Source organism: Brassica rapa, chromosome A09 (genome assembly GCF_000309985.2).
Source record: "Brassica rapa cultivar Chiifu-401-42 chromosome A09, CAAS_Brap_v3.01, whole genome shotgun sequence".
Lineage (NCBI taxonomy): Eukaryota > Viridiplantae > Streptophyta > Magnoliopsida > Brassicales > Brassicaceae > Brassica > Brassica rapa.
This window is the reverse complement of record NC_024803.2, coordinates 28,991,709-29,007,963: the sequence shown is the minus strand read 5'-3', so window position 1 is coordinate 29,007,963 and position 16,255 is coordinate 28,991,709. Positions and strand designations below refer to the sequence as shown.

At 33.9% G+C, this 16,255-nt stretch overlaps 3 protein-coding genes across 4 annotated transcripts; all 3 read right to left on the bottom strand.

The window, feature by feature from the left end:
- Nucleotides 1-3,865: 3,865 nt before the first annotated feature.
- LOC103838990 (putative nuclease HARBI1) lies at nucleotides 3,866-5,028 on the bottom strand. The gene is made up of 2 exons (XM_009115457.3): nucleotides 4,788-5,028; nucleotides 3,866-4,715 (listed from the first exon to the last, which is right to left on the bottom strand). Exons 1-2 carry the CDS (start codon nucleotides 4,975-4,977, stop codon nucleotides 4,246-4,248), a joined length of 660 nt encoding a protein of 219 aa, XP_009113705.2. The 5' UTR covers nucleotides 4,978-5,028; the 3' UTR covers nucleotides 3,866-4,245.
- On the bottom strand, nucleotides 4,099-16,045 carry LOC103838991 (uncharacterized protein At2g29880-like). 2 transcript variants are annotated; one of them, XM_018655173.2, is made up of 3 exons: nucleotides 12,161-16,045; nucleotides 6,155-6,495; nucleotides 4,099-5,937 (listed from the first exon to the last, which is right to left on the bottom strand). In XM_018655173.2, the coding sequence occupies exons 2-3, from the start codon at nucleotides 6,482-6,484 to the stop codon at nucleotides 5,359-5,361; spliced, it is 909 nt and encodes a 302-aa protein (XP_018510689.2). In that variant the 5' UTR covers nucleotides 6,485-6,495; nucleotides 12,161-16,045; the 3' UTR covers nucleotides 4,099-5,358. The 2 variants fall into 2 exon arrangements, with proteins under 2 accessions (XP_018510689.2, XP_009113706.2); XM_009115458.3 differs by lacking the exon at nucleotides 12,161-16,045 and having other exon boundaries at nucleotides 6,155-6,692.
- LOC103839100 lies at nucleotides 10,613-12,045 on the bottom strand (the record flags this gene model as incomplete). Its single annotated transcript, XM_033278470.1, has 1 exon — nucleotides 10,613-12,045. A coding segment is annotated over one exon (1,401 nt), but the record flags the coding sequence as incomplete, so codon positions are not given.
- Nucleotides 16,046-16,255: the final 210 nt, after the last annotated feature.

The window sequence follows — 16,255 nt, the reverse complement described above, 5'->3', positions numbered from 1 at the left end:
TATATAACTAATAATAATATATTTAATTTGGATTTCCAAAACTATTAAAATACACTAACCAATAACATTAGAAACAAAATTATATATTCAAATTATCTTATGAAACTGAGAAAATAACATTACAAAATATTTGGACACTTAATGATCTCATATATTAAAATGACGTGGTCACATGTATCGCGACACAATATTTTAGTCAAAATGTTTCTTATTTTCAGATAATAATCATTCGCATATTCTGTTGGAAAGCACTATATATTAATAAAAATTCAAATAGTATATTCTTTTTACTAATCCATAATTGTTATTAAAAATACAATGCAACTATTAAAATCTAAATTTAAATAAAATTGTTTTATATGGTATATGTTATTAAAAATACAATACAAATATATCTTTCGTATGTTTTTGTAATCATTTGTATTTTATTATAAATATTTAAACTTCAATCACAAAATTTCAATGGGAATTTAGCAGTTTAAAATTTATAAACACTTTTAAAGTTAATAACATAACAAAAATGGAAAAAACTAAAACAAGTTAAAAACCCCTAAGATTTTAAATAAATAATATAAATAATCAATATTAATAGCTTCTCACTTACACAATATTAATAACTTCTCAATCACAACTTTACTCTTACATCTCAATCACAACTTACACAATATTAATAACTTCTCACTTATATATATATATATATATACAAATAATCAACTATAATAAATATAAAATGCACCACATAAGTTATTATATGTAATGTCACCCCCAAAAAAAAGAAATATAACTAATTATCAACATAGCATGGTTTATTTAGTCTTCAAAAAAAACATGTACAAAATTTAACTAATATTTCTATTTTTAATTAATAAAAATTTTCATTAAATACTTATTCTAACAATTTAAATTATTTTCAAATATTCATCCCGCCCGTAGGGCGGGCCAGCCCTAGTAGATGATATTTTAGGTGATTATTTTCGTTTTACAATAGATGATGTTTTTACATATCTAGGTAACTTTAACTTTATCAAAAACTATGTAGCTAATTTTATTTTTATAATTTTTGTTTATAATTAAATAAATTAATTTTAAATTATATTTTAATGTTGTTTTGTTTAGAAAAAAATAAATTTTTAATATGTGTGCAAAGAACCAAAACTTTATCTATTATGAAACTTTATCTAAAAATAAATAAATTTTTAATATGTTGTTTAGATTCACCAACCAATAGAAAATTTTCATTTTAAATCTAGTATCTTTTAATTAAGGAAACTAAATAACTTGGCAAATTATATTATATTTTCAAAATAAAATTTAAAAATAAATAAAAATAATATATAAAAAACGAATTCAAAAAATTAATAATGTTGTCAACAAAACACTAAACCCTAAACTCTAATATTAAACCCTAAACTCTAATACTAAATCCTAAACTCAAATCCTAAACCCTAAACCCTTGGGTAAACCCTAAATCATTGGGTAAACCCTAAACCCTTAGAAAAACACTAAACATGTTGTCAACAAAACACTAAACCCTAAACTCTAATCCTAAACCCTAAACCCTAAACCCCTTGGGAAAACCCTAAACCCTTGGGTAAACCATAAACCCTTAGGTAAACCTTAAACCCTTGGAAAAACACTAAACATTTGGATAAATTCTAAATTATAAATCTTAAACACTAAACTCTAAATCTTAAAAATAAATATTTTTTTTTAAATAATCTTTTTTAGAACTATTGTTATTTTTATTTATTTAATCTTTTATTTTTATTTTAAAAGCATAATATAATTTGGCAAGTTATTTTGTTTCCTTAATTAAAAGATACTAGATCTAAAATGACAACTTTCTATTGGTTGGTAAACCTAAAGGTTCACTCTAGGGGGTGAACCCAAGAAAAAGTCTTATGAAACAGAGGGAGTATTACTTCAGGTTTCTATTTGGTCTACATATCATGATGAATAATATATTTTTTAAGTTACCAAAAAATAAAATATATAATATCATAAAAATCTTGTATTTTAAGGGCATTAGAAAATAGTCAATTTTAAAAAAATAGAAAATAATTATTATATACATCACTAATGGATAGCAAATATCAAATTCTAGAAGAACCAAACCATAACATAAAGATAAAAAAAAATCAGAATTTATCAACATAATAGCAAAAATCCAAAATATTAGATCCGGATTTGAACGCATATTATTATTATGTTATCGGAAATTGCACTCTATAACCATAAATTTTTTTTGCTAAGTAACCAAAATATTTTTTTTTCTCTCTCTTTCCTTTTTTCCTCTTTGTATTTCTCTCTATCTTTGCTCTAAGTAACTAATTTTCTCTTTTCTTTTGGTTATCTATCTTATTAAAACTCAAGTACAAAATGAGATTGTTTGGTAATGTGGATAGTAGTTAAAAAAATTGTACTGTTTGAAAACATGGATAATAGTAAGTTAGAAAAAAAATAATGGGCTTATGCTACTAAAAAAATTGAAAGTCTATTACATTATATTAAAAACTAATAGGTATATGTTACTTGATATATATATTCAAATCAAAATAATAACTTAAAATTGATTTATATCAAAAATTCATTCAAAAATATACATATATTCAAATTTTGATTTTTACTAACATATTTTCCAATAACTATTATAAAAATGTTTTCAATATATTTAATAAAAATACAATACAAAGCCTAATTTCAAACACCAACTTAAATTATGGTTTTTATATTTCACATTTAATTTTAAAATATAATATATATGATTATTTATATGATTATACATATAAAATATTATTAATTATAAGAAAACTTATTTGATGGTACATATAAAATATGATTAATTATATGATAACACATATTTTGTAACCTATGATAACATATATATATATATATATATATATATATATATATATATATATATATATATTAGTGATTATGGGTGGGCGTGTTCGGGTTCGTTTTCGGGTCTTTTTGGGATTTCGTGTTCAGTTCAGATCTTTGAGGATTTGGTTCTGATTTAGATAACCAATTTAAATAGGTTTGGTTTAAATATTTGGATAGAGAATTAATAATTATTTAAGTATTTTTGGAGTTTTGAATATTTTTTAACTATTTAAGATATTTACGTTTAATTAGTTGTATATATTTTCAAGCATTTATGTGAACTTAAAAGTATCATATATATTCTAGACGTTTTTATATATATTAAAAATAATTCGGTTCAGATCGGATTAGGTTTCAATTCTTCAAATACCAAAATTTTGAATAATTCGGATATTTAATCAATTCTGGTTCGGATTTAGTACTACTTATTTGGATTGGGATCAGATCGGTTTGATTCTTCGAATTTGAGTTTTTTGCCCAACCCTAAATAATGACATAAAAAGCAAATAGCATCATACATCATTTTTTTTTAAATACACCCGCACGGGTGTGCGGATTAAAATCTAGTTACCTATTACACAAATAAGCCTTTATATTATTCATGATGGGTTTCATTTGTTTGACCAGAAAAGAATTGAGGAAAGAATCTAATATTAATTCATTTTTTTTCTCTCTCTTTCCTTTTTTCCTCTTTGTATTTCTCTCTATCTTTGCTCTAAATAACTAATTTTCTCTTTTCTTTTGGTTATTACCTATTACACAAATAAGCCTTTATATTATTCATGATGGGTTTCATTTGTTTGACCAGAAAAGAAGTGGGAGATGGAATTTTAAGGAGTTAAAGAATTTAAAGATTCTATTGTTATTGGTAACATGATTCTTAGATTCCTAAAAAGTCTTGTGTTATTGCTTTGGTGATTTTATAATTCCATATAAATCTTTTGTTATTCAAAAAGTTGAGTATTTTCTGATTTGTTAATTCTATTAAATTATGGTGTTATTGGAACAAAGATTCATTACATTTTAACTCATTACTCATAACTTTCAAAATACTATAGTTAACTCATGTATTCTTAAAGTTGAGATGACAAAATCAATATCTCTTTTATCATACGTGATTGTTTATATGTGAGGCACCACCACGTTTTGTTTTTCCTATTGAATAACAATCATGTTTCTCAATGACCAAAACGTGGCATGAATAAACAATCATACCAACAAACCTCAACCACGTTTTATTTATAACTCAATCATATCATTTTAATGTGACTTGTTTCTCTAAAATGATAAATCCAGAAAATAACACCATCACAAATGAAAAAATAAGTTATAAATCATTGAGAAACGTAGAAGTAACCATTAACGCTGACTTCCAGCTTCTACAGCGTCATTCCACATACTTAAAGCTATTGAGTCTCTCCAGTTGTTAGCATATTCTCTTTGTTGAGATTCGAGAGCACCCACATGTATAACTTCTTCAAAGTTTGCTTGGTCATTGTTTGGAGTGATCACTTCCTCTGGAAAAGCATCAGACCGACAATGCTTCCGTAGAAAGTTATGTAATCCAGCACAAGCTAAAACCAATTCTGCTTGTGTTGTAAAAGGAAAAGGAGGCGCCGACTTAAAAATCAAAAAACGAGATTTGAAAATACCGAAGATTCGCTCAATCACGTTTCTCAAAGATGCATGCCGCAAATTGAACAACTCGTTTTGGTTTTTAGGATCACGGCCTTCACCTTTAAATTCTTGTAAATGATAGCGAGTACGTCTGAATGGAGCTAAAAACTTTTGACGATTTGCAAATCCACAGTCTACCAGATAAAATTTTCCTGATATTCAATTTGTAAATAAATTAAAATTCTGTACATATATAAATTGTGTACTACAACTTAAGTACATACCTTCTGGAACGATTAATCTGCTACCATGTCTTGTCAAAGCATTACTTAAAATTTTTGAATCATGAGCTGATCCTTCCCATCCACTAAGAACATACATGAACTCCAAATCAAAGTTGCAAGCAGCAAGGACATTTTGTGATATAAATCCTTTGCGATTACGATAGCTTGGAACATCAGAAGTTGGTATCATTGCAAAAATATGTGTACCATCAATAGCTCCAATACAGTCCTATAAAGATGAAAATAGTGATTTTCAAAGAAATAATTGAACAAAAAAACTGAGCGTAACTTAGTTAAATTTTATATTTACAAAACTACTAATAAAATAAGCAAGACACTAACAATAAAGTTACTTAGGGGGATGTGGGTTACCGACACAACAATAAAATAAGCTACGTGCTATAACAACAGCATGACATTTTGTATTGCTAAAAGCAACAAAAAATATTTAAAAACCCATCATATATATTAAACGAAAACCAGTTTAGTATCTATAAATAATAAAAAAGCAGTCTAGAATGATTGTAAAGAAATAACAAAACAGTCTAAAACAGAGATAATAAAACAGAGATCAATCGTAGTTGACATTGCTTTGGATCCAACCATAGCGTTCTTCTATGGACATATCAGTGAAGACATCTTTCATTCCTAAGGAGTAGATAAGGGTCACCGCTTTAAATTTGATACGATCATCCAAATTAGGAACCTCTTTCATAGCATCCCAAACACTATTTTTCTTCTTTTCAGCTTCTCTTTTCTCAACTTCTTTTTGTTGTCTTTCTTCTCTCTGCTGTATGAAAGTGAGGATCTTACTGGTCATCATTACCATAGCATCACTTTGATCAGTGTTTATCTCAACTGAACTGCTAGATGCGTCGGTTCGAGATCGTTTTCTCGAGACAAGTTTTTCCACACGCCTTTTAACAACATTTTCTGGGGATGGTTGCTGAACATAAACATCATCACTGATGTCCTCAAAATTCAAGTTTTCTTGTGCTTGACTGTCACCAACCGTGAAGACGCGAGCATCCGTGGTATCACCCAAGCCAATTGAAGAACTACCATTAGCAGTTGCACAATCAAATATGATTTTCAAATCATCAAACTGTTCACTAGAGTCATAGCGTAAGAACTTGTGATTAGGATGACCCTACAAAAAAAAATTATACTTAAAATACAATAAAAATAATTTTTAAAAATACAGTACTTTAAGAACTTACGTAAACCTATAGCAGTAAGTGATCCTTGTTCACGTAAACTATATCATGTGCATATATATTATTTAACTCATAAACTGAATTTTATCTAACAAAAACTTTGCAATTCAGGAACATATCTAATAAAAATGATGCAAAATAAAGACATACCTTTAAATAGTCATTCCATACTTCGTTAGAAGCCACAAATCTTTTCATGATAGGATCCCATCCAAAGCCTGAACTGTTGTTTAAAAGATCAACATAACATTGATATTGACCCTTCAAGAACTTGATTCTGCTTTGGTAATGCTTGTGGGTTTTTTGGCATCCAAGTCTTTCATTCAAGACTGGTAGTATTTTATGTTCCACCGTTGCTTTGTTCATTATACCGTTACTGTCCCGCCATCCACGTTGAATCCCCTCCACAAGTAATTCTATCAAAACCTTGGTTTCCTCTGAATTCCATAGGCTATACTGATTTTTTTCTTTATCACCCATTGCAATCTTATGTGGAGTTAATCATTTTTTTTTTTTTTTTCACAGAATATAATTTTATTAATGATCAAAGTAATCGTTTGACATAGGATCCCTTATAGATTCGGGAACATAGCTGTAATAATGATAGGATAATCGGTATGGTATAACTTGTTTTGCAAGTATGTCTGCACAAAGATTAGAATTTCTGTTTGTCCAACAGAACTTGATCTCCTCAAACTTTGCTGGCCATCTCCAGATATCGCGAATCCAGTTCGTCACATCTATGTTTGTAGACTCTCCATTGGCCAGTTTCATAACATTAATGTTATCTCCTTCAAATATAACATGTTTGTATCCTTTGCTCCAGCAATTCATCATTGCAAGTAGTAAGGCTTGTAGTTCTCCTTCCAAGGCTGTTGTTGGTTGTTGATTTGAGGCATGAGCCGCTCCTTTGAATCTTCCCATATCATCCCTAATTATCCATCCCGCTTTTGTCTCTCTTTGAATGTTGTTAAAGGCTCCATCGTAGTTGCATTTCACAAACCCGGTTGGCGGTTTAGTCCATTTGTTCCGTTGGTGTTCCATATCTCTTCTCAGCCCTTGTCTATCCTCATCCTTATCTACAGATTGGTAGGCTTCCAACCATTCTTTTGTATCAAAATAGGCTGATTGCAAGGTTGTACGCCAGTGTATTGATGTTTGTTGGAAGATCATCTTGTTTCTGCATTTCCATATTCTCCAAAGAATCCACCAAGGAAGATGTCGGAGATGGTCCGGGAGATTTGGGATTTTTTGTAGAAGTGCCATGAGCTTATCTTCTAATGTAGATTGTGCCTGATAGAAGATGTTGTGTGGCAAACCTGATGCCCTCCAGATGCGTTGTGCATAGAAACATTCAAAAAACAAATGTTCAGTTGTTTCTTCTTGTTGACAATGGGGACATTTGACTGAGGTAGTCACGTGTCGACGTTGTAAGTTACTCCCCAATGGTAAGGAGCTTGTAACCATTTTCCATAGGAAATGTTGAAGTTTTGGGGCCGTTGGCAGCTTCCATATCATATTTTTAAGAATGATACTTCCCGGAGGTGGTTCTATTGGTAGATCTTGAGGATCATGTGTAGCCAACCAGTAACCCGACTTGACTGAGTATTCCCCCGACTTATTATAATGCCAGACTAGAGGGTCTGTATCCGCATAGGCGCATAGTTTCATCGATAAGATTTCTTCTGCATCAGCTTCAACTATTGTATGTCTTATGAGCTCCTCATTCCATCCCGTTTGGTTTTGCTTCATGAGCTCTGAGACCTTAGTCATTGGGTTACTCTGATCTTTAGGTATAGGGGATCGTGGTGGCGAAGTAGGAAGCCATGGATCTGCCCATAGAGATACAGATTCACCATTGCCAATGATAAAACGCAAACCTCTTTTGAGTAAGGCTTGACCGTGCAATAAAGAATTCCATATATAGGAACTTTGCTTCTTTGTGCCTGCTTTGAGGATGTTGGAATTAGGGAAGTACTTCCCTTTGAGAACTCGTGCCATCAAGCTATTAGGTTTGATAAGTATTCTCCAGACTTGTTTCGCAAGTAATGCATCATTGAATTTTTCGAAATCACGGAATCCCATTCCTCCTTCTTTTTTTGGTAGACTCATTCTTTGCCAGGCAAACCAGTGCATTCCTTTTGAACCATCACTTTTACCCCACCAGAACTGAGCCAGAGTGTTATTAATATCATCACAAACCTTCTTTGGCATTTTGAAGACATTCATCGGATATACTGGCGTTGCTGAAGCTATAGATTTTGTGAGGACGTCTTTGCCTCCTGAGGATAAGAAACGATGATGCCAACCATTAGTCTTTGCTTTAACAGTCGCTACTACATACTCTAGGTTCTCTGTCTTCTTTCTTCCAAACTGTTCAGGAATGCCCAGATATTTACCGCCTCCTCCCTCATTGTGTATTCCGAGTATATTTCTCATTTGTGTCTTAACCTGATCCTTGACTCGACTTCCAAAAGTAATAGAAGACTTGCTTAGATTAACAGCTTGTCCAGATATTCTTTCATACTGACTCAGTATCCTTTTGATGGCACGTCCATTTTTCGGATTGGCTAGGGTGAAGAATAAGGAGTCATCAGCAAATAGTAGATGGTTGACTGCGGTGCTTTGAGTGCTTATCTTCATACCTTGTATTTTCCTATCAGCTGCCGCTTTAGTCATCAAGTGAGAGAGAACATTTGCACATAGGATGAATAGGTATGGCGATAGAGGGTCTCCCTGCCGAATCCCTCTACCTGGTTGAATGTAGCCTCTTGGTGACCCATTGATCAAAACTGAAAAGGAGACAGTCTTCACACAGATCATGATGAGGTTTATCCATTTTTCACAGAACCCCATTCGCCTCATGGTTTCCTCCAAAAAATTCCATTCTAAGCGGTCATATGCCTTTGTGATATCAGTCTTTAAGGCCATATAAGATTTTGATTGTCTCTTACTGACCTTAAGCGCATGGTAAGCCTCGTGTGCTATGATGACGTTGTCTGAGATGATACGTCCTGGCGTGAATGCAGTTTGGTTCTCAGAAATAATCCCAGGGAGGTGGGCTTTGAGACGCTTAACCAAAATCTTTGAGATGATTTTATAACTCACATTGCATAGAGCAATAGGTCTGAACTCAGTCATCTTGGTAGCTGGTCTCACTTTTGGGATGAGGCAAATATTGGTGTGGTTGTGGTTTTGATCAAGGAACTCGCCTTCAAAGAATTGCATAACGTCTTCTACAATGCTCGGTCCAATATCTTCCCAAAAGGTATGATAAAAAGCGCCAGTAAAACCATCAGGCCCAGGAGCCTTATGAGCACCAATGGCATAGGTAGCTTCCTTGATCTCTTCTATAGTAACTGGTCTTGTGAGATCTGCATTAATCTCTGGAGTAACACTAGCAGTAAAGCCATGGAAAGCGTCCTCAAAATCCATGGGTGTCATCTGTTGGGAACTGAATTGAGCTTTAAAAAATTCTTCAGCAGTGTGGGCAATCTCTCTGTCACCGTGGATAGTGTTTCCGTTTGTATCCGTAAGAACACTTATTCTGTTTCTGATTCTCCTTGATTTTGTGACAGAATGAAAGAACTTCGTATTGCGGTCTCCTGCTCGAAGCCATGGGTTTCTACTTTTTCTTTTCCAGTAGTTTTCTTCATCATAGTAGGCTTGTTGTAGCTCTGTATGGAGTTGTTTTTTCACAGGAACAGGATGTCCATCCGTGCAAGCTATGTCTAATTGATGACGTAGAGTAGATATCCTCTCTTTAGCATTAAAGCAATGCATGCGCTTCCATCTGGATATATGAGATCTACTCTTCTGAAGTTTATGGGCAAGGCTGATGTTCCCATTTCTATCATATTGTTTCCACTGAGTTGTAACTGATTGTTTGAAACCTTCTTGTTGGCGAAGTCTGTCATCATACATAAATTTGTGCCTCCGGTCTTCGCTATGACCATCAAAAAAAGAAATCAATGGTCTATGATCTGATTCACCCAGTTCGAGAAAATGTGTTTCTGCAGAAGGAAATTGTTGGTGCCAGTCCATATTTCCCATAGCTCGATCCAGACAGCAGGACACGTTGTGAATTCCTCTCTTCCCCGTCCAAGAAAATCTGTTGCCTACTGGTTTAAGGTCAGTGAAGTTACAAACCCGAATCATTTGTCTGAATTCGTTGAAACTGATGTCTGATCGCGCATTGCCTCCTACCTTCTCATTGTGATTTAGAATTTCGTTGAAATCACCCGTTATAAACCAACGTCCTTGTCTGTTTACTGCTATGCGTTCCAGTCTTTCCCATAACAGGTGTCTGTGTTGACGTTCAGGGTATCCATAGACAAAAGACAAGTAGAAACTGATTCCATTAAAGATAACTTTACAATCAATAAGATGAGCAGACTGATACAACACTGTTACATCTACTTCTTGCTTCCAAAAGATGGATAGACCACCACTTAAGCCTATAGGAGGAACAGATACATAGTTAGGGAATTCGAGATCGCAGCTTAAGTCTCTGATGTAGTTGTCTTGTTGCTTTGTTTCTGACAGGCAGATGATGTCCAAGAGATACTTGTGATGTATCTCTTTTAGGCGTCGAACCGTCGAGTCTTTACCTATCCCTCGACAGTTCCAAGCGGCTACTCTCATGGAGGCAATGGTGGTTCCAGGCCCACCGCGCCTCTCCACATGTTGGATGGACCTTCACTCGTTCCAGCCCCTTTCATCTCCTCTGGTACAATCTTCTTCTTTCTCTTATCGCCATCCTGATTGCTCTGTTCCCCTCTTATCTCTTCAGAAAACTTCATTTTGTTGTCTGTAGTTTCACTCATCCAGATTTTGCGTTTGAGAGCTTGACTACCATCATGCCTTGGAACAAATGGTTTGCTTGCATACATCTCTTCCATGTTCAAATCACCAGAGTACATAGTACCCATAGATTCACCAGACCAGAATTCATCTTCCTTCTCAACCGTTTCTTCTACTTGCTGTTCAGGCATCTCTGCTTCCTGCATCACTGGCTCTTCTGGATTGTCATCCTGAGCGCCCATGTTTGCACCTTCATCATTGATCTCCTCAATGTAAACTCCCATATCATGGTGGGGTTGATCATCTTGTTCTTGGTTGTTGTCATCATCATTATCTTCATCAGGATCCTCTTCTGGGCCTCCGTTTTGGATCAAGCACCGGCCAGAGTCGTGAGTCATCATACCACATGTCTCACAGAAACCACGAAGTCTTTTGTAGTGTAGTTTGAGTAAGGTGTTGATTCCAGGAGTGAATTGGAAGTTACGCTGGAAGTGCAGAGGGCTGTTGATGTTCCAGTTCAACCGGATGCGCACAAACTCCATTCTTCCCCCCACTTCTTCATTATAGTCAATTTGGATGTATTCACCAAGGGCCCTTGCAATGTGAATGATGACTTCACGGTTCATAAATTGGAAGGGTATGCCCCTGACTTGAATCCAGAAAGGGATCTTGTTCAAGAGATTCATATCCATCAGGGGAGACCACTGCTGAAGAGTGATCATTCTGTCAGCATAGGCCCAAGGTCCGCGTCTAATGACTGTCTCCATTGCTTCCTCCGATGGGAATACAAATTGGAAACATCTTCCCTCCATTGTTCGCCCACGAACAAGTTCTTCTAGTCCCCAACTTCTTGGCATTGCTGCGATGATGGCACGAATGTTTTGACGTCTCGGCATGGTAGGGCGTCCCACAAGAATGAAACGGTTTTCTTCCGCTGCTTGTTGAACCACCGCATGAGGAAGAACAAATGGCGCCACTTCACTACCAAGATCAATATCTTGCATAGCACGCCTAATATTGTCTGTCATTTTGTTTAGAGTATCGTAGATTCTTAAGGGGAATAACAAGATTTTTGCAATGAAAGATATGAGGAAGTATATCCAAACTCTTGTTTGAAAACTTCTTTTATAGTATCTTGTTTGCGTAGAGGTTAAGCCATCACATCGGACTCCAACCGATATGGAGAAACAGGGGAACGTGGCCGAAAAGACAGGATCAATTCCCACATTACCATCAAATTAAAATTCATCATCCACGAAGATCGTGGTGAGAAAACACCAAATCTGCAACCGTTTTTTGATCGCTCGTAAATCGCCAATAACCGTTTTTTCTCTCAACATTTTTTTTCTCTATGTGGAGTTAATCATTATTAGTAAAAACATACACATAAAAATATTTATCACAAACAAACAGTAAACATCAAATCTTATGCTTCTAGTCTAAACAAATAAAATACTGAAACCAAACGTAACTTGAAAGCAATACAAATAACAAGCAAACCATTTTATACAACTTATATATATGAAAAACAGAGAAATGGATCTTAAAAAGAGAGATAGAAAAAGGGAGAACCAAAAACTTGTATTACCTTGACAGCTCTCTACGATAGACAAGAAGCAAAGAACAATTATGAACGTTCTTTTTCATTATATAGAATTCAACATACCATATTTGCATATATTATATGGAAATTAGATAAATATTAGTAGAAAAAGTTAACATAAATCCCAATAAATCATCACCAATCAAGCCAAAAGAATATATGGATTCTACAAATATGAGAAGACATATTCTTAGAATCAATAAAAATCTTTACAGAATTAAAATTCTATTGATTTTTGAAATCAGTGTGAATAAGCTTCCCACTAACCCCCTAAATCTGATTTAGATAGATAATTTTGCATTTTCTAATGTTTGAATCTTTATCCCGGTGTAAAAACATCAATAAACCATTAGTTAAATCGCTAAACTAAAAAATATTTTACAGATTTATTCATATAATTCTAGCCTTGACTTAGAGTAAAATGATTCAACATCCACTTGATTTTTAAAACTCCGTTCTAAAAATATCATTAATCCAAGTGCCTAGAGCATGATTATCGGCATCTTTTAAGCGTCTCTTAGTTGCTGACTAGGATAAAAGATAAATGAAAAATGGAAATTACCTTAGAGCATCTCCAATGTAAAACTCCATTTTTTCCTTCAAAATGGAGTAAAAGTGAAAATGAAGTAAAATTGCTCCAACCCTATTCCATTTTCCACTCCATAATGGAGTGATGAACAAACAAAAAAGAGATTACTCTATTTATAGAGTAAATTTTATTATGGGATGAGATATGGAGTTGGGTTGGAGCATTCTTTACTTCATATTCACTTTTACCCCATTTTAGAGGAAAAAATGGAATAGGGATGGAGATGCGCTTAAGGGACGTCGCTTAATCAAGCACAAGAACATACGTATCTTGTGGACACGCGTCAAGTTGATATCGTTTTGGGAGGAGAATACGAAGGGAGAAAAAATTCATTTTTCTTTGACGACAAAAACTCGAGATTTTTTCTCGACGGAGTGGAGACAATCGTAGGTGATCTCCTCGACTACGAAGCAGAGCGGCGGTGGCCTCCTCTCCGACGACAAAATCATAAGGTGCTGCTTAGTCGAATCTAATCGGCGGTTCCTGTCCTCGACGAAGCAATAAAATAAGCGAAAGGTAAAGCTCTGAATTTTTTTGGTTTTTGTTTGAATCCTCAATTGGCTGAGCCCAATCGAAAGGTTTATGATTGTGCTCTTCTTAATTGGTTTAGTAGCTTCTCGTTAGGTGATTTGGTGATTGTTTAGAGTGAAGAAATGGAGAAGGATCAAGAGACTGGTTTGGTGAACCCTCCGTCTAAACATGTAGACTTGTCTTTCTCTTTGCGATAAACATATGATCCGAGTGAATATCCCAAAAGGGGGATTGACACAACAGCTCAGCTTTCGTTTTTGGTCCAATCGTTGTTACAACTTTTCTTACACCTCTCTCTTTCTCACTCACTCCTCCTATAAGACTCCGTCATCACAAAGGTAATCAGAAAACTCTGTTCTTCGATACCAATGATAATAATAACAGAGGTGATTGATTCTCCTCTGTTCCTTTTCGCCTTTTGGAGCTGTGGATTTCCTTGATTCTTTAACCAGTGTTTGATATGCTTAATTTTGATCCATTTACTCTGTTTAATCATTTTGTGTGGATGTTTCTGTTACTTTGAAATTGCAGAGATGGGTTCTGCGAGCAAAGAGTATGAGTTTTTGATGTAGCGGAAGCCTTATAAGATAGAACTATAGGTCCGTTGATTCTTAGAATACCCGGAAAACTAGGATAATCACAAAGATTTTATTTAGTCTAAGAATGCCTAAGATCAATGTCTTCTTAAATTCGTTGAGATCACCTATGATCTAGCCGAAAACAAGGAATAAAGAGAAATCTCTTAACTTTTTATTAATCAAATCATAAACTGAATACAAACTTAAGCCTAGACGGCTATATATAAGAAATCATAAAACCCTAAAATATTAAAGATAATTATCCAAATAATAAATAAAACACTAAATAATTAAGATATTTATTTTAAATATCTATCTACATCATTCTCTCCGGGTTGGAAAAGATTCGTCCTCGAATCTTGATCGTAGTCTTCGAATTCAAAACGTTTTCCAAGAAAAACTCTTCCTCGAATCTTCAATAGCATGTTTTGCACGATTTTTGCACTGATCTGTTTGTAACTTGAATCTTCACAAATCCGTTTTCGCACAAAATTTGCACCTGACAGATAATTAAGAATCTGCAGAAAATCTTCACCAATACGATTTTGTCCTAACTTTGCACGCGAAATTTCAATGGAACCCTCTTTGAAAATAAAGTCAATATGAAGGACATCGTCTTCATATATATCATAGATTGGATCACCATAGATCTCTCGATAGATCTCATGGTTCTCTTCTCTCACAACAAAAGGACTTTCGTCCAGGATAGAATAGATGCTTATACTCACCATGACATCCAGAATCGTTCTTCGATTGAAAAACCAAAGAGACGCAGCTCTGATACCAACTGATGTAGCGGAAGCCTTATAAGATAGAACTATAGGTCCGTTGATTCTTAGAATACCCGGAAAACTAGGATAATCACAAAGATCTTATTTAGTCTAAGAATGCCTAAGATCAATGTCTTCTTAAATTCGTTGAGATCACCTATGATCTAGCCGAAAACAAGGAATAAAGAGAAATCTCTTAACTTTTTATTAATCAAATCATAAACTGAATACAAACTTAAGCCTAGACGGCTATATATAAGAAATCATAAAACCCTAAAATATTAAAGATAATTATCCAAATAATAAATAAAACACTAAATAATTAAGATATTTATTCTAAATATCTATCTACATCAGTTTTTGAGTGAGATTGGGTTAAGCTCTCACAACCTTGGAAACTACGTTGGTGGCAAATGGCTAGGCAATGGTCCTGTTGTTTCTACTCTGAACCCTGCTAACAATCAGGTTCTTGTTTGATGCTAATACTTTCTAAAGTTGATTCCTTTAATCTTGTTTTTGATGATGTTGTGCATCTTAGATTAGGGGAAGAATCACTCTTTCTTTTTCTTGTCGCCATTTTTCCTCTTTTCCGTTGTTTTTGTTATTCGATACAGTACTTTTAGTGGAAAAAGGTCTTGAGATTTGTTTGGATCATGAAGTTTTCATGTTTTGCCATTCCTCCCTCTTTAATCAATTTTACCCCTCGATGGTACCTTTCTCAACTACGATGCCGTTGAATACAAGTTTCGACTGATACAATGATACAAGTTTTATTGTTGTATTTGACTTCTTAAGAACTTTTAAATAAGAAACTTGCAATAAACCACACAAATATACCTATCTTTTAACTAAGTCTCTTAAACTCACTTTTTCAACTAAAAATATTAAAAAAAGATTAAGAACCCTTGAATGAGTATTTGGGATAAAGATGCTCTCAGGGAATGGATAACAAAAAATAATATAATAGTGGGTGGGTCTCGTAGTGGGATTTGCACAAGGCATCGATTTGACATGTCAAATTTTTGGATATCCAAGATGGTGCATCAACAAGTAAGTTTGGATTTGATTTGATTTTTTTTTCTTTTCGGTTTTATGCTTTCCCATGTTTTTTCTCCTCAAAACAAAACAAAATTGGTAGTATATACTAATCCGAAAATAACAAAAGTAGGATAAATCTAAAACCTCTAAGAATGAAGAACATTGAAAAAGATTATTAATGAACTCTACTAAACCAACACATTCAGGACAGTCTCTGTTGTTGCCAATAACGCAAATCCATGTCTATAAATGAGTCTCTGTGCTTAATGTGATGAATTACCTAATCATTTTTCTTAATGGAGAAGATAACGGAGTCAACCAACTGATTCAACGTTTTGA